This window comes from Myxine glutinosa, chromosome 5, assembly GCF_964187855.1.
Source record: "Myxine glutinosa chromosome 5, kmMyxGlut1.1, whole genome shotgun sequence".
NCBI classification, from domain to species: Eukaryota; Metazoa; Chordata; class Myxini; order Myxiniformes; family Myxinidae; genus Myxine; species Myxine glutinosa.
The window spans coordinates 14,844,396-14,869,376 of NC_136265.1; the positions used below are offsets into that span (position 1 = coordinate 14,844,396).

At 44.2% G+C, this 24,981-nt stretch overlaps 1 protein-coding gene across 1 annotated transcript in view; it reads left to right on the top strand.

The window, feature by feature from the left end:
• CA10 (carbonic anhydrase 10 (inactive)) overlaps nucleotides 1–24,108 on the top strand; it is a 484,303-nt gene extending 460,195 nt beyond the window's left edge. The window contains exons 7-9 of the mRNA XM_068117755.2: nucleotides 7,088–7,242; nucleotides 21,193–21,367; nucleotides 22,261–24,108. Of these exons, the coding sequence (XP_067973856.2) occupies nucleotides 7,088–7,242; nucleotides 21,193–21,367; nucleotides 22,261–22,283 (353 nt within the window). The 3' untranslated portion in view covers nucleotides 22,284–24,108. The remainder of the gene's footprint in view (nucleotides 1–7,087; nucleotides 7,243–21,192; nucleotides 21,368–22,260) is intronic.
• Nucleotides 24,109–24,981: the final 873 nt, after the last annotated feature.

A 24,981-nucleotide genomic window follows, 5' to 3' on the forward strand; every position in this document is an offset into this window, starting at 1 on the left:
TGCAAAAGCCCGTCTCCTACTGTCTCTCCTAGACGCCCATGGTAAAACTACGACGATAGAAAAAAAGGAAAAAAAAAAAAGGGAAAAAATGTGGCGTTTTATTCTTGTGCCGGTTGAAAAAGTTAAAACCTTGAGGTTCAATTCGGAATGTCTCGAGTCGTTGATGCACCTGGCACTTAAAGAAAAGAAGAGACTAAAATGAGTTTAACAACTTAGAGATTCATTCAAAAAAGTTGATTTTTTGGGGATACAAGATCGAGGCTCGTGGAAGAGCGAACATTAATCACAAAAAAAACAAACCGATCGACACATAAAACATAATAAGGGGAGCGGTAGACAAGATTGGGAGAGAGGGGGAAGGACACAAGCACAACATTTGAGAGCAGGGACATCGAGAGATCTGTGGGAGGGAGAGGGCCTGTGGGGAGGAGCACGTGGAGAGAAGCACGCGATGAGACAACAGCATACGTGGAGAAAAGGAAATAATTTTTTTGTTGTTGTTGTATTTAAAACGTTAGACAAAGAGTAGATGTTCAGGGAAGTTCGGGGGAGAAGAGAAAAGTCTAAGAAACAAGCAAAACAGCGAAGGAAAGAACTTAAATTAACAAAAGACCGACGGAGAAGCCTCAGGTTACAAGGCCGCGCATGCGGAGCGAACAGAAAACGATTAATTAATTACAAGTTACACGAATTACAAACCAAAACTAACGAGAAACACACTAACACATACACAATAAAAGAACGAGTGGAAATTTGACAAGGACAAGAATGAAAAAATACTTAAACTTTTGATGCCGTGGAGAGATCAATGTCACCACCTCGCTCGAGGAACCGGAAGCGGAAGTGGAGATTGGATTATATATATATATATATATATTTTTTGTATACTGAATCGAGGCTCGTGAAAGAGCTTTATGAACCTTATCATGCATTATATGAAACTTACCATGGATTATATGAAACTTACCATGGATAATATGAAACTTACCATGGATTATATGAAACTTACCATGGATTATATGAAACTTACCATGGATTCTATGAAACTTACCATGGATTATATGAAACTTACCATGGATAATATGAAACTTACCATGGATTATATGAAACTTACCATGGATAATATGAAACTTACCATGGATTATATGAAACTTACCATGGATAATATGAAACTTACCATGGATTATATGAAACTTACCATGGATTATATGAAACTTACCATGGATTATATGAAACTTACCAAAGATTATATGAAACTTACCATAGATTATATGAAACTTACCATAGATTATATGAAACTTACCATAGATTATATGAAACTTACCATAGATTATATGAAACTTACCATGGATTATATGAAACTTACCATGGATAATATGAAACTTACCATGGATAATATGAAACTTACCATGGATAATATGAAACTTACCATGGATAATATGAAACTTACCATCGATTATATGAAACTTACCATGGATTATATGAAACTTACCAAAGATTATATGAAACTTACCATAGATTATATGAAACTTACCATAGATTATATGAAACTTACCATAGATTATATGAAACTTACCATGGATTATATGAAACTTACCATGGATTATATGAAACTTACCATGGATTATATGAAACTTACCATGGATAATATGAAACTTACCATGGATTATATGAAACTTACCATGGATTATATGAAACTTACCATGGATTATATGAAACTTACCAAAGATTATATGAAACTTACCATAGATTATATGAAACTTACCATAGATTATATGAAACTTACCATAGATTATATGAAACTTACCATGGATAATATGAAACTTACCATGGATTATATGAAACTTACCATGGATAATATGAAACTTACCATCGATTATATGAAACTTACCATGGATTATATGAAACTTACCATGGATTATATGAAACTTACCAAAGATTATATGAAACTTACCATAGATTATATGAAACTTACGATGGATTATATGAAACTTACCATCGATTATATGAAACTTACCATAGATTATATGAAACTTACCATAGATTATATGAAACTTACCATGGATAATATGAAACTTACCATAGATTATATGAAACTTACCATGGATAATATGAAACTTACCATAGATTATATGAAACTTACCATGGATAATATGAAACTTACCATGGATTATATGAAACTTACCATGGATAATATGAAACTTACCATGGATTATATGAAACTTACCATGGATTATATGAAACTTACCATGGATTATATGAAACTTACCAAAGATTATATGAAACTTACCATAGATTATATGAAACTTACGATGGATTATATGAAACTTACCATCGATTATATGAAACTTACCATAGATTATATGAAACTTACCATGGATAATATGAAACTTACCATCGATTATATGAAACTTACCATGGATAATATGAAACTTACCATCGATTATATGAAACGTACCATAGATTATATGAAACTTACCATGGATTATATGAAAATAATTTTAGCCTTAGGAACGAAGTACAGGCTGTCCACAAAGTCTTGTTCCAATTTTTTAATTTCATGACAACCAAACCAAAATATATACAATGATGCGGATTTTTGCATTTTGTCACATAATTCATAAAGTTACTTGTGTTCGTTCGTCAGTACAACTCAACATGTGCACCTTTAGTGGCACATAGCACATACAAGTGATAATCTACATCAATACACGTTTTGGCCAATATATCCGTCGTCACAATGCAGATGCAATTGGTTATCCTTACACGAAGTGTTTCAATGTCAACAACAGAGGTTTGCAAAATAATCCTTGACATACCCTCACAAGAAGAAGTCTTAGGGTGTCACATCGGGAGACCGTGGAAGCCCCACCACGTCCAATTAATCTACCGGGGACCTTCTCGATTCTAAAGGTTGCACTATCTGCACTTTATATGCCTGAAGATGCAGTCTCTTGTGTACAAATTTGTTTTCTTCATTCTAAATTTCCTGTAGGTTTGAATTAATTTGAAGCAACTTTTAGTTAATAATTTTTTCCCTCCGAGGAGCATTCCCATGTTTTCGAGTGAGACAGACAGACAGACAGACAGACGGCATTAGCCTAATTATATATACCAGTGGGATCACCCGTGGGAATCCCACCGACATGGACGTGTGTGACATTTGGACATCTTGAGTTTGATGCTGCACTTGCACATTCAGTTTTACAAAATGGTTCCTGCCAATTCATCAGATCCACAAATGATGTCATGTAATGGTTACAAAAAACAACGAGAGGTTCCAGGGAACCTGAACTCAACTGGTCTATATCAATATGGTTAGAATATGCATAATGCATCTGTCTTCTACCGACTCCTCTCCGGCCTTGCTCCCCCAGCTCTCTCTGTGCTCTGTCCCCCAAATATTCCTACAGGTCGCACAAGATCTGCCAGCAACCCTCTGATGGTTAAACTGCCGAAATCTCGGCTCTCTGCTCACCTTCACTCTTTCATTCCTCTTTTCTCCCGCCTCTGGAACAAACTCCCACACTCACTTCAATCACACTCCTCCCTCCAGGTCTTCAAAACAGCTGTTCACCACCATCTCTTATCTTCCCCCATCCAAAACCTTGATCTTTTCTACCCCCACTATTTCACCCCAGATCCACCTTGTTTGAAATTCCAACTTCTTTCCTGGAAGTCCTGGCAGTGTCCATATGTTTTATACCTCTCCCACCGCCCCCCCCCCTTCCCATGCCTCCCCCCAAAAGCCCTTTCCCTCCCACAGATCTCTCGATGTCTCCATGTCTCTCGGTCCCTGCTCTCAAATGTTTTGTTTGTGTCCTTCCCCCTCTCTCCCCATCTTGTCTACCGCTCCCGATGTTATTTGTTTTATGTGTCTGTTTGTCTTTCTGTGTGATTAATGTTCGCTCTTTCACGAGCCTCGATGTTGTATACAAAAAAAAAAAAAAAAAATCTACACAATGTATTTACTTGTGATAACATGTGAATGCATGTGCGTGCACATGGGAAATACAGTTTGAAATGTGTCCTTACATCTCATGTAAAATGTGACTTCAAGAGCTCAAATCCCCCGACCCCCACTCCTAAATACTCCCACCCCTTCTTTCCCCTCATCACACACAGGGGAGAGGTGGAGAGGATCGCACACAGGGGAGAGGGGCAGAGGATCGCACACAGGGGAGAGGGGCAGAGGATCGCACACAGGGGAGAGGGGCAGAGGATCACACACAGGGGAGAGGGGAAGAGGATCACACACAGGGGAGAGGGTAAGAGGATCACACACAGGGGAGAGGGGCAGAGGATCACACACAGGGGAGAGGGGCAGAGGATCACACACAGGGGAGAGGGGCAGAGGATCACACACAGGGGAGAGGGGCAGAGGATCACACACAGGGGAGAGGGGGAAGAGTAGGAGGGAGAAAGGAGAGAGAGGGGGGAGATTGACACCTCTGCCTTGACTCGAGAGGACTGACTTGATTAAGTTGACTTCAGCAGGGGGAAGGGGAAGAATCCGCCTTGACTGATTTACTTCTGTTGTTCATTTTTAATCCTGAAGGCATTGAATACATTTCGCTTTACAAATTAAAAGATGATTAAAACTAAACGTTATTATTTAACAAATATTGTATTCCACAGTTAGTCCACAAATAAAATTTATTACGTACAAATCTTTTCGAAGTCGGCCTATTGTTTAAGTACATAGTTGGAAAAGAGTTAACTCACGTGAAATAAACTCTTTATATATATTGTATACCCGGGAAATATGAAAAAATATACTGTAATTGGACTGCAGTTCTATCCACAACTTCAGTTTCCAGTCGCTATACATTTAGTAAGTAATATTAGGAACTATAATTTCCTCACTCCTCCCTCTCCTCTGCATCCCCTCACTCATCTCCAGCCCCTCACTCCACTCCTCCCCCCTCATGTTCCTTTCCCCTCATTCTCCTATCCCCTCACTCTCCTCGCTCCTCCTCCCTCCTCCTTCATTATACATTTTTAATGTACCGGTACAACACGGAATCACAGTTTGATTATTAACACTGTTAATAACATGTTAATAACAGTGCGTTAAGATACGGCCTTGGGTGACAAGATGACCGTGAGGTACCCACATTCTCCTCTCAGCTGTCTAGACTGAGTTTGAATCCCGACCCAGCTCTAAGCCGTCATGTTTCACATACTGGGCGAATCATCAATGTGTGCCGTCCCTATGATGGACGATAAACAGGGCATCCCATCTACCGACATTCGTTGATGGACGCGTTAAAGATCCCCACGGTGTCCTTCTACAAGAGTAGGTGGGCTATCGCGGGCACCCTGGCCTAATTACAAATTCTTACCCGAACTACTGTTGGGAAGGCAATGGCAAACCGCCCAGTGCAACCCTTGCTCAGGAAGATGCTTTGGTGCACAGATGCTTGTAATGAGTATGGGGCACCAGATATCAAATAAAAATTACAACTGAATACCGAAAGCGGAAGAAAACTGGAGTAGGGGAGAGAGAGGGAAAAGGGGAGGCGGGGGAGGGAGTGGGGGGAAAGAGGGGAGTACAGGAGTGGGGGAGAGAGGACGGAGTGGGGGAGAGACAGGGTAGGGGGAGGTAAGTGGGGGATGGAGAGGGGAGGGAGGGATGGAGAAGAAAGTGGGAGGGAGAGGGGAATGGGGAGAGAGGGGAGTGGAGGAGACAGGGGAGGGAGAGGGGAGTGGGGGATGGAGAGGAAAGTGGGAGGGAGAGGGGAATGGGGAGAGAGAGAGGGGAGGGAGAGGGGAGTGGGGGATGGAGAGGAAAGTGGGAGGGAGAGGGGAATGGGGAGAGAGGGGAGTGGAGGAGACAGGGGAGGGAGAGGGGAGTGGGGGATGGAGAGGAAAGTGGGAGGGAGAGGGGAATGGGGAGAGAGAGAGGGGAGGGAGAGGGGAGTGGGGGATGGAGAGGAAAGTGGGAGGGAGAGGGGAATGGGGAGAGAGGGGAGTGGAGGAGACAGGGGAGGGAGAGGGGAGTGGGGGATGGAGAGGAAAGTGGGAGGGAGAGGAAAGTGGGAGGGAGAGGAAAGTGGGAGGGAGAGGGGAGGGGGGGATGGAGAGGAAAGTGGGAGGGAGAGGGGAGGGGGATACTTTTGCTGGCTGTTGCCATCACTTGGGATGGCTACTCTTCCTCGTATGTACATGATGGCATCATCTGATTGGTTTTCGTCTCTTCATATCCATTCCAAGACGCCTTTCATTTCATAGTATCCGTGGGATCATCAGCAAAATGGACGATAACTCTCCACACCAATGTCTGCCAAGAAGCCGAGATGGGAATGGCGTTTCCCTGAACGCATCACGCGGTGAATAAACGATTATTGCATCAAATCCAAACCCAGTAAAATTGAGAAGATGCCCGGTGCCCCAGGAGGGCGATGCTGGCCTCCGATTGGCTGGTGGTCACGTTGTGTTTGTGTGGCCTTCGACGGTCCATGGTTAAGTACGACGTTTTAAATGGCGTTCTACTACAAGTGGTTTTATATACAAAAAGGCAGGTAATCAATATCCAGCCGATAACAGACTCTCTGAGGTACCGTCCTGTCTGTCCTTCCAGCCTACGCCTCCTTCAGAACAGGAAACGGCAAGCGCAGCACCTCGTCCTCATCCCCTCGTGAACAAATAGCAGGCCACGGCCACGCTGATCAATGCGTCTGCCAAAGTGATGAAATTGGCGAAATCTCCGCTGATAGGATAAGGTAGCGATCCACCTGGGTGTCCCCACTCCGCAGGCATTTTAATGTTGTGCGGCGCAGCGGTCACAGGTGACCCGGGGCTTTTGAGGGCGCTACAGGTTGTGACTCACAAACAAAATGAGAGTCTTTGTTTGCCACTTCTCATTGACGGATGGATTTGAGAAAACGATGACGTATGGTTGTGTTGGTGAGTGTTACACCACGTGATTGCGAACGCATGGCATACTGGGACATGAGCAGGTGTGTGTGTGTGTGTGTGTGTGTGTGTGTGTGTGTGTGTGTGTGTGTGTGTGTGTGTGTGTGTGTGTGTGTGTGTGTGTGTGTGTGTGTGTGTGTGTGTGTGTGTCTGTGCGTGTGTGCCGCAGATGATGCATATCTATTGCACGATCTCCCGTTGAGTTCACTTTATCCGGACACACAGAGCTACATCACTTATGACGGTTCTCTCACCACGCCGCCATGCCACGAGACCACCACCTGGGTTATCATGAACAAGCCGGTATACATCACACGTGTGCAGGTGAGAGCAATACCTTCATCCGCTATTCCCATGTTGTAGCAACTTTTTGAAATGGTGCTCAGATCTACTTCTGATGGTGATGTCATACGATCATTTCCTTGCATTTCTAACACGATTGGGCTGTTCTAACATCTCTAACAGCGACATTACCACGTGGTACTAACATCTGCATGTGATGCCAAAGTCTCCATATATGACGGTATTATCTGCATGTAATACTAACATAATATTTTGTATGTGTTTGTGAAAACTGCACTAGCAGGAGTACCCGGCGTTGTTGAGGAGGGGGTGAGGAGGGAGTGGGGAGAGTGGAAGGGGGAGGGGAGGTGGAGGTGAGGGGAAAGGGATGGAAAATATAGACAACATTACCATATTTTGGGGGAAGGGGGGGACGGTGGCTTTGACAGGCCCCTCCATTTTGGGGGAGGAGGAGGGGGGGGGGGAAGGGAAGCAGAAAAATTTACCTGTGCAAAGAGTGCTTTAACCTCAGTGTTGCCCACATAAAAAGAGTGCTTTAACCTCAGTGTTGCCCAGATAAAAAAGAGTGCTTTAACCTCAGTGTTGCCCAGATAAAAAGAGTGCTTTAACCTCAGTGTTGCCCAGATAAAAAGAGTGCTTTAACCTCAGTGTTGCCCAGATAAAAAGAGTGCTTTAACCTCAGTGTTGCCCAGATAAAAAGAGTGCTTTAACCTCAGTGTTGCCCAGATAAAAAGAGTGCTTTAACCTCAGTGTTGCCCAGATAAAAAGAGTGCTTTAACCTCTGTGTTGCCCAGATAAAAAGAGTGCTTTAACCTTAGTGTTGCCCAGATAAAAAGAGTGCTTTAACCTCAGTGTTGCCCAGATAAAAAGAGTGCTTTAACCTCAGTGTTGCCCAGATAAAAAGAGTGCTTTAACCTCTGTGTTGCTCAAATAAAAAGAGTGCTTTAACCTTAGTGTTGCCCAGATAAAAAGAGTGCTTTAACCTTAGTGTTGCCCAGATAAAAAGAGTGCTTTAACCTCAGTGTTGCCCACATAAAAAGAGTGCTTTAACCTCAGTGTTGCCCAGATAAAAAGAGTGCTTTAACCTCAGTGTTGCCCAAATAAAAAGAGTGCTTTAACCTCTGCCACAATGATCAGGTGGCACCACATGGTACACATTTACATCGAGAATTTATGCCCCACTTCCGGTCCCCCACACTAGAGCGTGGTGTTGGCCTAGTGGATAGGGTGCCGGCTTGGGATCCGAAGATCCTGCGTTTGAATCCCGGTTGCTGAATTAACGCCAGGGGGGTTGACTCAGCCTGTCATCTTTCCGAAGCCAGCAAATTGGGTACCAGTTCACTGATAATTCCCTGTGTGTTGCAAGGGGCGACTAAAGGGCTGGAGTCAGGAAGGGCATCCGGCCATAAAAACATTGCCTGAAAAAGGGAACCATGATTGTCATGGGGCCCGCAAGGCTAACCCCGCTCTAGCAGGGGAAAATGGCCTCAAAAAGGGCTGGTTTTTTCCCCTGGTACCATGCTCCCCCACATTTGGCCGCGGCCACATAGCCTATGTTACCCCCAGAAAAAGTTGTATTTGTATTTGTACCCCGAGTAAAGTATATGTGTTTATAGCTGGAGTACCCGGCGTTGCTCATGTGAAAAAGAAACATTAACATATTTTAAATGAGAGAAAATATAATGGAAAAGCAATTGCATCCAAATCAGAATCCATCACAAATGTCAAATCATCATTTCACCTTTTTGTTGAATATATGCTGGTGAATGTGCCATTCATCACGTTTCTGAGTTAGGTTTGATGACGTTCAGGAAGAAGAAGAAGCCTTACTCCCAACTACATACACTTCCGGAATTGTTTGATTATTATTTGTGTTAAAATGTCTGGTGATTGTTTTGTATTTATTTATGCGAATGTGTACTTGTATATAACTGTCATTAATCAAAAAGGCTGAGGCACTATAGAGCGATTTATATATATATATATATATATATATATATATATTTTGCCTTAAACACTCCCAGGCATCACCGATGAACCTCTGAATGTTTGACGAAGATTCATTCAACCATCTCTGAGAAAAATGGCGACACACAGACAGACATCTCTCTTATATAGTAGATCTTTAAAAAAATTTAAGTGTTTGTTTGTTTGTTTGTTTGTTTGTTTGTTTGTTACTCTTTCACGGCCAAACTGTATTTTGGGTGTCGGTACATTTGGCAGGAGCTTCAATGACAAAGACAGCTCAACCTGCTGATGTTTCTCGAGCAACGGAACTCCTGTGGGCGGAAGCGCATACTCCAGGACCACGATATCCATGCGTTAATTTGAAGTGCAAGGTAAATCAGGCGAGCAACTGCGGATCAATTGATTGGAAATTTCAACCTGGGGCGCGATCAGCCAGCATCATCAAAAACGGTCCACCGAGAACTCCACAAAGCGGGATACCATCGTCAGGTTACCAGTGCACAAACCGCTCATCGCACCTGGCAATGCACGTTTGCGAGTCCAGGTGTCTTCCAGAATGACAATGCCCCCATCCACAGAGCACGTGTGGTCGCCCAATGGTTTGATGAGCATGACACTGATGCCGTCCATATGTCATGGCCTTCTTCTCGGTCACCAGATCTGAACCCAATGGAGCATTTATGGGATATTTTGGAACGACGCTTAAGACAGCGTGTTCCACCTCCATCAAACAGGTGTGAGTTCATTGAGAGGAAGGAAGAATGGTGTCGCATCCCTCCTGCAGAATTCCAGAAGCTGGTGGATTCAAAGCGACAGCGCATACAGGCCGTACTACCCACATGTGGTTGCCCAACGCCCTCCTTAGTGCCTTCACATTGATTGGTGACACCTTCTTCTTCTTTTTTGTTAAATGGTACCTACAGCCACCTGTTCCGTAAGGAAGAAGAAGAAGCTAGTCTCAGGCTAAATATACCATAGTCATTCTCAGAATATTGGTTAGGGTTCGTTTACAATCTTAAGAGTATTCTGCCTGCCCCACCTGCTCAGGTCAACACGTAATAGTCCATATTATGTTCCACTCTTCAAGCCTGCAGGGCAACCTGGGATGGACTCTTAAAGGTATATAAATAAATAAATAAATATATCTTGATGCAGGTACTACAGGACTAACACCGACATCTCAACACAAGGCAAAACTTTCATGTTCAGTTGCAGAAGATGAAGAAATGATCAATTTTTAAAAACTGAATCCAGTCCTGTGAGAGGATGCATGATGAGCACCAGGTCTTTAAGGACTTGTTTGAGCTCACCTGTATGTGATCTGTGGAGGCAGATTACGTCCCGGAATACCTGACACATCATTGTATGCCCTCTTGAAGATCTCTACACCTGCCTCGAGCACAGGCGGTCAGGTTTCCTTGGTGGAAAGGGAATACCAATGAGATAACGCTGCTGTTTGTGCTGCAATGAAGGAAACAAGAGATGGAGATAAGCGGCCATTGTCACGTGACCGTTTCCCCCTCAGGATGAAATGATCGAAGGTTATAACTTTGTAAATTGTAATGCCCTCCACAGGCCACAGCATCAGATACCTCCTTCACCTTTGTTGTCTCTTACACTTCCTCACTCATTCATTCCTTCCTTTTTTTCTCGTCACACTTACATTTTGAGTTTTGCATTCATTCGTTCATTCACTTCATCTTTTTCATTCATGCTTTCATTCATTCTTTTAATTCAATCATTCATTCCGCCATTCATTTGTTCATTCATTCGTTCATTCATTGCTTCATTCCGTCGTATGTAGCACGAGGCTGCGAGATGACGCCATTGGTGGCTGAGGGCACGACTATGACAATGATGCAGTGCCCCCTCCTGATTAGGGCAGGAATTTGTAATTTGTTTAGGATGCCGGTGATAACTCACCATCTCTTCGCGAAGGACACCGTGGGATCTATAACGCCCACCAACCAATGGCGGTAGACGGTACGCCCAGCTTAACGTCCATCCGAGGGACGACACGCACATTGATGATTCTCCCAGCCTGTGAAAAACCAGGATGGCAGTTTATAGCCTGGGACAGGATTCGAACCACGCCGGACAGCCGAAAGGTGAGTGTGCGTACCTGTAGGCCATCCCATTGAATAGGCCTGTTGAAAAGTAGCATTGACGACTAAGTAAGAGTATGAGCGTTAAGCAGGACCACCATTGATCAGAACTCCATGAGCTGGGCAATTGTTGGACATGAATACAGATAAGCAAGAAAGGTGTTTTGCAGGAGGCTCAGTGAAGAGTACGAATTTTTTTTTTTGTATACAGAATCGAGGCTCGTGAAAGAGATAACATTTATCACACAAACAAATCAAACAGACAAACAAAATATATAAAAAGAGGGAGCGGTAGACAAGATGGGGAGAGAAGGGGAAGCACACAAACACAACATTTGAGAGCAGGGACATCGGGAGATGTGTGGGAGAGAGAGGGCTTGGGGGGAGGAGGCGTGAGAAGGGGGAGGAGGCGTGGGAAGGGGGAGGGGTGGGAGAAGTATAAACACAAGGACACCAAGGACTTCCAGGAAAGAAGTTGGTATTTCAAAAAAGTGGATTTGGGGTGAAATTAGCGGGGGTAGAAAAGATCAACGTTTTGGATGGGGGAAGATAAGAGATGGTGGTGAACAGCTGTTTTAAAGACCTGGAGGATGAATGGGATTGAAGAGAGTGAGGGAGTTTGTTCCAGAGGTGGGAGAAAAGAGGAGTGAAGGTGAGCAGAGAGTCTTGATTTAGGCAGTTTAACCATTAGAGGGTTGCAGGCAGATCTTGTGCGTCCTGTAGGAATATTTGGGGGACAGAGCCCAGAGAGAGCTGGGGGAGCAAGGCCGGAGAGGAGTCGGTAGAAGACAGAAAGACCACTTACCTGCCTGCGGTGAGTAAGTGAAAGGCCCTCGGAGTCAGCTTAATTGAGGGAGATTCCAATGATTCTGAACGCTTTGGTTTCAACAGCGTGAAGACGAGCTAGGTGTGAGGCAGGAGCACCAGCCCAGAGGGGAGAGCAGTACTCCATTGAGCTGTGGATAAAAACCTTGTATGTGGTGAGGAGCTCAGGTGTGCCAAGGAAAATGTTTAGCAGTTGATCCACTGAAGGCAAGAACCATCGACAAAAAGAGGGATGACCACAAATTAATTAAAAATCTGGGAAACTGAGAATAACTGGAAAGCAGGAAAATTATTGGAGTAGGAAGATCATTTATCAATATCCTTAAAGAGAAACTTAGCACAAAATAATAATAATAACAACAATGTGTTCCATTACAATGCAGGAGGTGGCCATCAAGCCTGCCCAATGGTTGCCAACCTTTTAAAATTCTCTGCATCAAGCAAGGATGCAGCACGTACCATTTTATGGTCTTTGGTATGACTCAGCCGGGGTTTCAATCATCGCCCTCCCAGACGTTGTAATGACAGACATTTGTCGTTGCAGTCATTACATTGTTGTAATGTATGACATTGTAATGTTGTTGGAATGACAGTTGTAATGTAATTGTTGTAACTAGGGCATGCCCGTACTATATCTATATCTAAAATTATATCCCCCCCCCTCTATTTACATGAAATGGTTTGGTCCAAAGCGAACGGCTTGCGAGTGGTGACAATCCCCCCCCTCTATTTACATGCAATGGTTTGGTCCAAAGCGAACGGCTTCCGGAGTTTGGTAAAGAAATCGCCATCGCGTGCACAAACGCGCAGGAAAGCGAATGAATCGCAAATTCGTTTTTATTAGTTGTAAAACATAGTTTAACGCCAACATAGTTTGCAAACGTGAAATAAATGAATACGCTCTCAAATGTGCCATCCGAGGCAGAGTGTGCCCGCCACGTTCGGCACACGCGATAGTTCGCTGCTCTCTGATTGGTTGAATCGTTTTTTGGACATAGCTCGGTAAGTAATTGTCCGATTAATATGAAAACTTGAAAAGGCACATCCTCGGGTCCCCAGCAATATACCTGGCAAGTTAAAAGTATATCGGACCCGTGGTTGTCGAGAAACAGCGGTCACAGACAAACGTACAGACAGAGATTACTGGAATTATAGATAGATGTAATGTTGTAATGACAGTAATGACAGACCCAGACGTTGTAATGACAGACAGACATTACAACAGGACCCCCTTACCGTTACACTGCCGCGTCATTACAACGTCAAGTCGTTACAACGTCGAGCCGTTACAACGTCGAGTCGTTACAACGTCGAGTCATTACAACGTCTAGTCATTACAACGTCGAGTCGTTACAACGTCGAGCCGTTACAACGTCGAGTCATTACAACGTCTAGTCATTACAACGTCGAGTCATTACAACGCCCGAGTCATTACAACGCCGAGTCATTACAACGCCGAGTCATTACAACGCCGAGTCATTACAACGCCGAGTCATTACAACGCCGAGTCATTACAACGCCGAGTCATTACAACGCCGAGTCATTACAACGCCGAGTCATTACACCGCCGAGTCATTACAACGCCGAGTCATTACAACGCCGCGTCATTACAACGCCGAGTCATTACAACGCCGAGTCATTACAACGCCGAGTCATTACAACGCCGAGTCATTACAACGCCGAGTCGTTACAACGCCGAGTCGTTACAACGCCGAGTCGTTACAACGCCACGTCGTTACAACGCCACGTCGTTACAACGCCGAGTCGTTACAACGTCGAGTCGTTACAACGTCGAGTCGTTACAACGTCGAGTCTTTACAACGCCGACTCATTACACCGCCGAGTCATTACAACGTTGAGCCTTTACACCGCCGAGTCATTACACCGCCGACTCATTACACCGCCGACTCATTACAATGTCGAGTCTTTACAACACCGAGTCATTACACCGCCGAGTCATTACAACGCCGAGTCATTACAACGCCGAGTCATTACAACGCCGAGTCATTACAACGCCGAGTCATTACAACGCCGAGTCATTACAACGCCGAGTCATTACAACGCCGAGTCATTACAACGCCGAGTCATTACAACGCCGAGTCATTACAACGCCACATCATTACAACACCGAGTCATTACAACACCGAGTCATTACAATGCCACATCATTACAACGCCGAGTCATTATAACGTCGAGTCTTTACAACGCCGAGTCGTTACACCGCCGAGTCGTAACACCGCCGAGTCGTTACAATGCCGAGTCGTTACAACGTCAAGTCGTTGCAACGTCGAGTCATTACAACATCGAGTCATTACAACGTCCAGTCGTTACAACGCAGAGTCGTTACACCGCCGAGTCGTACCAACGCCGAGTCGTACCAACGCCGAGTCGTTACAACATCGAGTCGTTACAACATTGAGTCGTTACAATGTCGAGTCGTTACAACGTCGAGTCGTTACAACGTCGAGTCGTTACACCGCCGAGTCATTACACCGCCGAGTCATTACACTGCCGAGTCGTTACACCGGGTAGTTGTTACAATGCCGAGTCGTTACAACGCTGAGTCATTACAATGCCAAGTCACTACGTGGCTGAGTCATTACACCACTGAGTCCTTACACCGCTGAGTTGTTAAACCGTCGCATCATTACACCGCCGCATCATTACAATGTCGAGTCGTTACAACGTCGAGTCATTACACCGCTGACTCATTACAACGTCGAGTCGTTACAACGCCGAGTCATTACAATGCTGAGTCACTACACTGCCGAGTCATTACACCGCCGAGTTATTACACCGCCGAGTCATTACACCACCAAGTCATTACACTGCCGAGTTGTTAAACCGTCGCGTCATTACACCGCCGCATCATTACAACGTCAAGTAATTTACAACATCGAGTCGTTATTCCGCCGAATCGTTACACCGCTGAGTCGTTACAACGCCGAGTCGTTACAACACCGAGTCATTTCAACACCGAGTCATTACACCACCGAGTCGTTACACCACCGATTCGTTACATTGCCGAGTCGTTACACCACCGAGTCGTTACACCACCGAGTCGTTGCACCACCGGGTCGTTAAACCGTCGCGTCATTACACCGCCGCGTCATTACAACGTCGAGTCATTGCAACGTCGAGTCATTACAACGTCGAGTCATTACAACGTCGAGTCATTACAACGTCGAGTCATTACAACGTCGAGTCATTACAACGTCGAGTCATTACAACGTCGAGTCATTACAACGCCGAGTCATTACAATGCCGAGTCATTATACCGCAGAGTCATTACACCGCCCGAGTCATTACACCGCCCGAGTCATTACACCGCCCGAGTCATTACACCGCCGAATCATTTCACTGCTGACTCATATTACACCACCGAGTCATTACTCCACGAGTCATTACACCACCAAGTCATATTACACCATGAGTCATTACTCCCACCAATCCCATCTTCGTTGGAAAGGCACAAGAGAAAAGAGGGAGAACGACTGTCGCATCCATATTTGCAGCAGTTCACTAACCAACTTACTACTATGACTCATTTAGAATTCCTTCACCACACCAACATATATCAAACACTTTGGGTTGCTCTGCTTCGATGTAATGAAACAGAATGAAACACCAACAGCTGGTTGTACCCCAGAGCAACAAGTAACAGCTCAGCCGCACATTTATTGAGTCTCTGCAAACACATCACCACATCCCAACTGCCTTAAGGTACTACTTGCAGCCAACTATGTACTGTCTGTAAAGTGTATATGCTGTAAGGAAATTAATGCAATGTAATTATATATGTACGGGCAGAAGGCCATGATAAAAATACCACAACATAAAAACAGAAAAAAATGAAGCCTTTTATTCTTGCACTGGATGAAAGAATGAAGAAAAAATGGAAGCTGATACATTTCTTAACAGAAAAGAAAAATAATGGGATCGATTGAGACAGCGGTCTGTTGCCTATACACCGCCTGGGTTGAAGTTTTTGTCTGAATTTTAAAAATTTAATTTTCCCGTAGGTTTGGTTTAATTTGAAGCAACTTTTGCTTAATAATTGTTTTTATTACTCCCGCCAGGGAGTAATGCATTCGATCGTGTCTGTCCGTGTGTGTGTGTGTGTTCGTGTGTTTGTAAACAAGATATCTGGAAAAGTTCTGAACGAATTTGGATGAAAGTTGGTGGGATGATTGCCCTTGGGATAAGGAAGAATTGATTAGTTTTTGGTGAAGCTCAGGATATTCCAGATCCAGGAATTTTTTGAAGGATTTTTTACCATTGGAAGATAGGGCTCATTTGTTTTTAACATTATCTTCTATATATTCTATATTTAACATTGTGATATGAAAATAGTTTTCATATTTGTTGTAAATGTAGTTTAAACTCGTGGTTATGCGTTAGAGCGGTGTATTTTTTAGCAGCATCGTCTTCAATGTTCTTTTTTTCTTTCTAATAAAGACATATTCTGTTATTTTAAAACCACCAAAGTGTGTATTCTGTTTCCCCATTTCATAAAATGTATCGTTTGATACGTATAATGCTTTAAAACAGTTTTTGGTTTTTTTTACTTCAGAAGAGATATCAACATTTACCTCAGCGAATGTCAATCGCAGTGTCAGTATTTGATGAACTTATAAAGACTTAGGTGACTTATAAATGTGACAAGCATGTGCACGGGATTCTTCCCAGAAGAATGAGTGGTCGCATTAGCTTGTACGACTTAAAATGAGCGAGTTTTGTTTTGACGTTTAGGCCAGTTTTACATGTTGTATCCCTAAGGAATGAAACGAACGTTTTGCCTGGCTTACAATTTTATTTGAAGTTATACATGCCTCAAAATACACTCACCTATATAGAATTGAACGATGAATCCGAAAATGTAAGTGAAATTGACTTTTTTTTTTTACATTATCTTCTATATATTCTAAATATATATCTGTGCAGTGTCTGTCTTGTGTTGTCTTGTCTTGTGTTGTCACTGAACTACTCCCTCAAACTTTTGTGAAATCGTAATATTCCAACTTGACCCACGGCGGGAGTATGCGCTCTAGAGTGGCGTTCTAGTTACTCCCGCCAGGGAGTAATGCGTTTAGCCGTGTCCGTCCGTGTGTGTGTTTGTGTGTTCGTGTGTTCGTGAACAAGATATCTGGAAAAGTTCTGAACGGATTTGGATGAAAGTTGGTGGGATGATTGCCCTTGGGATAAGGAAGAATTGATTAGTTTTTGGTGAAGCTCAGGATATTATTCCAGATCCAGGAATTTTTTGAAGGACTTTTTACCATTGGAAGATAGGGCTCAGCAGCGGCCACCCGCGGCGGGAGTATGCGCTCTACTGAGTGGCGTTCTAGTTCTGAGATATTATTATATATACAGAATGGTCCAGAAACCCTGGGCACATTTTCAAGAACGATACCTGCAACAAACAACTAAGTTTATTATTGTTCTTTGGTGCAAACCAAAACATGGTTACTCGTTAAACAGTCTAATCAGTCTAATATGCAGGAAACAGATAGTTCAAATGTTCAAACTGCACTCTGACACACTCTGACATGCAGTTCTGTGTGTTTAAGTCGTTAAGGCAGCAGTCTCATTACGGATGAATTGTTTCAAGTCTCTAAGGGCCGTAGGATTCCTCATATACACTTTGTGTTTGAGGAAACCCCAAAGGAAGAAATCACAGGGTGTTGTTAAATCACAAGACCGCGGTGGCCATTCAACCAGACCACGACGGCCAATCTATTTGTCTGTAAAGTTCAAATCAAGGGCCTGGCGTACACTGGCAGCATAATGAGCAGGCGCACCATCATGCATGAACCACATTTGGCTATCATTGAGTGGAAATACATGCTGCTCCAACATTAGAAGGTAATTTGCAGCATTCACATTTTCTTCGAAAAAAAATATTGGTCCAACAATGCCTCCAGAAGAAATGCCTGCCCAGACGGACACACGAGCTTGATACTGAACGTTGTTCCACAGTAAATCATGGGGTGTCTACTTCCCATATCACGATGTTATGTCGATTCACAGAACTAGATAAAGTAAACTTGGAATCATCTGACCACAAGATCCTGTTCTGCAAATCATTGTCTATATCCATTAACCCAAGCAATGTCTCATCTGCCTCAACGCACCTGTCATAATCATCCTCAGATAGTTGGTGAATTAATCTGGGTATGTATGGTTTCACATTAAGGTCTTTTAGTATTCTTCAAATCGATGATCGGCTTATGTTGGTGACCTATGATAAACGACGAGTTGATAATGGTGTGTTACTGTCCAGTTGTTGTTGAATGACCGCTCTGCTTTCCTCAGTTAGAACAGTACGAGGCCGACCTGGTGACTGTTTTGGAGGAATGCTGCTGGTTTCATCAAACTGCTTGTTTATTCTGCCGATGGTTCTTCTGTCAATTGCATCGGTGCCACATTCTTTGACGAGTTGTCTGTCAACTTCACCCGAATTTCCAGACACAGAATACAAGCGTACAGCGCAAATTTTCTGTCTCACGATATCCTCCGTCATATAAGGGGGGTCTAATTCACAATTTTACTTACATTATTACCATGACTCGAAGTATTTACGTTCACTCGTCCTCACCTAGATGGTTTATCTCTGGTGTTGGCTTAGCGGTTAGGGTGCCGGATTGGGATCATAGGATCCTGAGTTTGAATCCCGGTCGATCGCTGAATTAACGCCAGGGGGGTTGACTCAGCCTGTCATCCTTCCGAGGTCGGCAAATTGAGTACCAGCTTGCTGGGTTGAATGATGAGCTCGTTTGGTGGATGTCCGGTCTTACTGGAACAACGGCAGCGAGTTACTGCATTAACCAGCAGCACCTGTGGTATGCTGTAAAATAAGGGCGGTGCACTACGGGTATTCCCTGTGCATCCGGCCAGCTGCTGCACCACACTTCCCTTCCGGTTTGTCGGGCTTCGGTCTGCCACTGGACTTTGGGTTGTTTGGCGAGAGGGAGCGACTGACTTCTGCACAAGGCATGTTGCTCCTAAAACGTTCGCGCAGTCTGTTACCTAACACCAACGCCGTAACGGCGGGGCGACATGATGAATTCACAATTAACTGAACTAATGCAAAGACAAACTCGTGCAGCACAGTGAGCGAAACTCACCTCGATCTACATCACGTGATGCACCTCACCCTGTTGCGTATGACGTGATGCCTGTGCGTGTTGAAGCGGTCACATCTATTTACGAGTAAGCATGTTTTGTTTTGCACCAAAGAACAATAATAAACTTAGTTGTTTGTTGCAGGTATCGTTCTTCAAAATGTGCCCAGGATTTCTGGACCACCCAATATATATGTGTGTGTGTGTGTGTGTGTGTGTGTCTATACAGATTGAACTGCCTAATTTGACGAGGCAAGTTAGGTAGGTGGTTCAAAAAAAATAAATTATATATACTGTAATTTCAAAACACACCTGGTCACAACCAGGGCCTCATTGACCGGGTACTCAGTCGAGGTCCTCAGCATCTTCCCGTTTCGGCCCTTCAACCTCGATACGGTCAGCTAAGGTGGGCCAGCAGGGGCACATACACCTCCACATGCAGCAGCAACACCCGGATGCGTACATACCCCCATCCCCAGCCAGTGAGAAAGGTAACCTGGGCAACTTTGTCACACATCCTCCTTCTTACTGTACCACACTCTCCAAGCCAAGCAACAAATGCAGAAAAGGAAAATATATATATATATATATATATATATATATATATATATATATAATAAAATAAATGAAAAAAATATATATATATATATATATATAAATATATATAATATATAGAAAATAAATGCATGTATATATATATATATATATATATATATATATATATATATATATATTGTTACAGACGCGGTTTTAGATGTTAGTTTACCGAGCGGTTTGGTATTACCGCGTCCGCACAGTTACTCCCCGATTAGAACCCTATCCCGCCCGATTCCACTCGAACGTTGGCCGAATCGCGCTACGCTAAATCAATGAAGGAAAGGACACAACGGCTGGGATAAATGCAACGACACAAGGGGTACAGTTCTCAAGACCTCCGGAGGAGGATATAATATTGGTGATGCAGAAACGGGTAGATTACACGGTAAGAGGTAAAGCACAGAAAAGATGGGCACTTAGACACAGTCTTATCTTATCCCCGACAGACCACAGACAAACGGGACAAGACTGACTTACACAGGGATTGATGGCAAGGAAGGGCAGGCAGTCGATAGCTCAAGGTGCACCTTGGCTCAGGGGCAGAATCAAACGCGGTCCGGTCCAGAGATGCGGGGAGGTATTCAGCGCTTGGAGGTGGCGTCTTCTCTCTCCAAGCTGGGGGCGCATCTGACGTCACCTCCCTCTTTCTGCGCATGCCCAGCGGGGAGTGACACGCCCTCGGCTCGTTGTCTCCGCCCCAGATGGAATCGGTCCGCCGCTTCCATTGGGTGCGGGGGGTTACCGGGCTCCGCCCTTGACGAGGAGCTGACAGCGAGCCCCTGCGTGGTAACCCCGTCGGAGCACATGTTCAATGGCGGCTAACCAAGCCGGAGTGAGGACGCACACTCCCCGCGCCGCCGCCGCTGTTGTTGTTGTTGTTGTTGTACCATGAGGAAGAGCTGCGGGGAGGTATTGGGAGGTCCTAAACTTTCTAACGGTGCCATACAATCACATTCTGGTGCAACGAAGAGTCAGAATTAATGGAAACGAGTCCTTAACTGACATAGACTAAGAATAACTAGCAAGATGTCCTATAGTTGTCTACGTGAGATGCGGTGAACCTGGATGCGACATTTAATGGGGGAAATAGGGGAAGGTCGGGGCTACAGAGTGTTGTTTACAGACAATGGGACTAGGGAATGGGGGATTGGGGATAGTTGGGAAGTATTGGGGAAATAGGGGAATATTTACAAGCGGATATGGATGGAGGCCAAATCCCATATCCGCAACAATATATATATATATATACATACAGTATATGATTATGATACAGTGTGCCATTAATCCATATCTGTATTTCCAGCCATTCGAGGAAGATAACTTCCCTTCCTAATCTTTTTGTCATCACCTAGATTCACTCACTTCGATTGCTTAGCCAGAACCAGCCATCTCAAATCTTTCACAGCATGAGCGACAACGTTCGGCCTACAAAGCCCCTGGGAAATCGCTGCATCCGCACCAACATCAACTTCAACACGCCAAGCAAGGACTGTCCCAATAAAAAACCCCGAAAGCTGCAGTACAGGGGTGCGCATGGACGGCAAGCAACGCTCAGCGTTGGTTCACACTTTCAGGACTGATGTTCACTCATCCTCAGGCAGACTTACACAATAGCATGTTATCTCATATTGTATATATATGTCGCAGGAAATGAAATTGCCGTTTTTAACCTAGAGGGCTTTGTCTGGCTTTTCAAATGGGATACCTTCTTGTTCCGGGTCATTCGGAAGAATTAAGTTGATGGCCTCTAGTTTTTTTTCTACAATTATCTTTGTAAAAATGTATTCAAGCCTGCATCACTATCTCAAGCTCTAATTACCTAAGGTGGACTTTGCCCCTGTCTGTTTGTCTGTATGTCTCTCTGTCTTTGAGCAAGATGTCTCAGAAAGTTGTGGACAGATTCAGTCGAAATCTAATCGACGTTTTTTTTGTTAGGGTTAGAGTTAGGGTTACGGTTAGGGTTAGGGTTAGGGTTAGGGTTAGGGTTAGGGTTGGGGTTAGGGTTAGTTGGTTTTTTTCGTATACAAGATCGAGGCTCGTGTAAGAGCTAATGTAATGTTGTAATGTTGTGGTTGCAATGTAATGTTGGGTGTGTGATAAGGACCAAATGATTAGATTTTGGTGCAGATCTGGCCTTTCAGTGGGATACAAAACGTGAAATGTTCAGCCTTGCTGAGGAATGCCGTTTTACTCCTAAATGCTTTTTTCTTTCGGAGATAGCCTGTTTGCCACGTTTTATTGTCCGGTTTTCACAGGGAGTCTAGTGCAAAGAACATCACATTTGGAATAGCCTCCTAAAACCCACGAGGGCTGTCTGCACACTGCCATGGAGGCAATTTGTTAACGGATGACGGAGAATTGGGAATCCTGTGACCACCGCTGTACTAACATGCTCCGTTCTTTGTCATCTCTCCTGACAGTTAACGAATGGATTCTCAAATAGCCCTGGCCTCCGAGACGTGATGCCACGAGGATAACGGCAAAAGCAAGGAGACCTCGAAGCAGGGACATGACCGATTTGCTTCTGGAAGGGGCGCGATGAACAAACCAGCTGAGGATTCGTGGTATGAGGAGTCAGTTAACACTATTATGGAAAAAAACCTTCCAAGAGTACTTTGGACTTAATGGAGAAATTTGGGATGGTGAGAAGATGGGTTCACGCCAGCGTTGCGAATGAACATTGAAGGTTGCGCGTCCCGACTTCCTTGTGACTGCAATTTGCGTTCAGCCGCTGAAACCGCGACACCGGAAGATGCGAAATCACCAGAACGAAAGAGTCTCCTCACATCCCTGAGATCCGTGACGCAAGCAAAGGAACCCATCAAAGGCCCACTGTGAGGTTGCAGTTGCTGGTTGTATGAAAGGTTTGCTTACTTAGCCACGTTTATCGAGGAATGGGTAACGCGTTGGTGTCGAGCTCAAGTTTCATCCTCTCTTCCATCCGGGTGGGTCAGGTGGTTTAGGAATGCATGAGCCTTCTGCGAGACGTGTATATATTTTTGCATCTCAGCTTGCATTAATGCTTCATGCTTAGGAGCTTAAGATGAACAGTACGCTCCGCCAGCCTAAAGTGAATAGATCTTATTTTGCCAGGCGTATCTGCGACGAGTCCTCCATTTTGTTGTGCTTGTGCTGGGATTTTTAAATCCCACCGACAATTTGATTATGCTCGTGTGCTGAAGCTACACGCTTTCAATCATGACGCACACACGCCACACCATTTGTCCTCGCACAGGTGGATCTTTCTCAGTAGTTTGTACAACGACTCTGTATTCCGCTCTCAGTAATTTACGATGCTGCTCAAGTTCATTTCCTGTAAAGCTAAAGTCATGCCTCCATCTGAGCTTTCTACGTACACACATGTATGGTCACCGGGGGAACGCGTGCAGCGTGGTCGTATATTCCGGTCACAAGTCACGATCGGACCAACGTCGGAGGACGAAACTGCTTTACGAAGCACGCGAGGCATCAACTGTGATGCCAAAAATTCAACTGGCACAGAGCCTGGGCCCTCGGGCATTAGCTATCCTAGGCCATCGACCTAAGGCCTGAAACAGCAAACAAAATCCTGATAACCAGATTTTGAGACAATCTGGCCTTAAGAAAGCCTTCCGCGCACAATCTTCTCGGCTGTGCATCATGTTGGCATCTTTCCTCCCAAGCTGGTTGATTCTAAAGATCTCCATTCCGTTACTGCCTGCAAAATTGTCATCTGTTTGTTTGTTGATTTATTTATGTCGGCCAGACTAATTTAAGCCTGGCAAGATATTGTGGTCTGGTGAAGATATACAAGCAAAAACATTATATCAGCATACACAAAAAACGTTTCTCAAGGGGAAAACCATCTTCTGATAGAAAGAGAGAGAGAGAGAGAGAGAGAGAGAGAGAGAGAGAGAGAGAGAGAGAGAGAGAGAGAGAGAGAGAGAGAAAAACTTATAGCATGTTCTTCGAAGTATTCTGTTGAAGGCTGTTTTCTTTTGAAAAGTCTTTCCTTTTTAGTTGACCGAAATGGTCTACGCATCCATTTTCACAATGACACCAAACCATATTCATTGGGTTCAAAAGATGTTTTGCCGAGCCGCAACATTCCATTGTTTCACCTGCAAGAGGTGACCTTTTTGTGACGTCTTTTCTTATATCCTATTTATTTCCTCCTCTCCTTTGCCAGATTTTTCTCGCTTTTGTATTTCAGTCTTCGTGATGTGACGCAGAATAATCCGTTGAGATTTTGAATGTTTCATGTAAATAAAAGTATTTAGGTTCCTTTTTTTTAAGAGTGCGTTTCCACTACAAGCTTGCGATCGGTTTGCAAAGTGACAAGTGTGACGGAACTTCGTCGTCAAAGATATTTGGTACTTTACTCCCATGTAACGGGTCGATGGAGCGGTCATCGTCACCGCCACCTGACCCCTATGTCTGCAAAGAGATCCACGGGGCTCCGGCCCTGTTCCGCAGACACGATTCCATCCGCTCCTGGGGAATCGCGAAGCACCGGCCATTTGCAATGGTAAAGGTCTGGAGATGTGCATCCCCGGCAATAAATAGTTTATTAAAAAGCCCCTTTGCAACTCCATTATCACGCATTAATCCCACTTTTGGGCAGTTGATGTAACTCATCAGCACGAGTACTATAATGGAGCAAATGTGGACGTCATCGAAATGCCAAAATTGACAGGTGGAGGAAATATCGCCATCTTTGGTGGTAGCCGGTATTACAAAAAATCTTCCTTCATCTTGTGATATGGAGTATGTTGTGATCAATAAAAAATTCTTTCAAAAATGACAAGAATTATAAAGTGGATTTCAAAGACTGTGCCGCAGCACATTGTCCACCAGAGGTGAGCGGAGAAGGGTACTCCCGCCCTGAGGGCAGATGTGCCCCCCACTGGTTACAAATAATGCACGGAAAACCAATATGAAAATAACATAAGATTATATTACTGAGTTTATGGTTGCAGATGTGAAACCAATTTGGAGTTGATTAACTGAGGATACGCTCGCCTGACATTTATCCACATCACAGGGAGTAAAATGTTTGCTCAAGAAGTGTTGTCTGGGTAAGGGGTCCATGGCAATGGCACTTGAAATGGTCATTTCATCAAACCTGCTTCCACATTGAGAACCCACGACACGTGATCTTG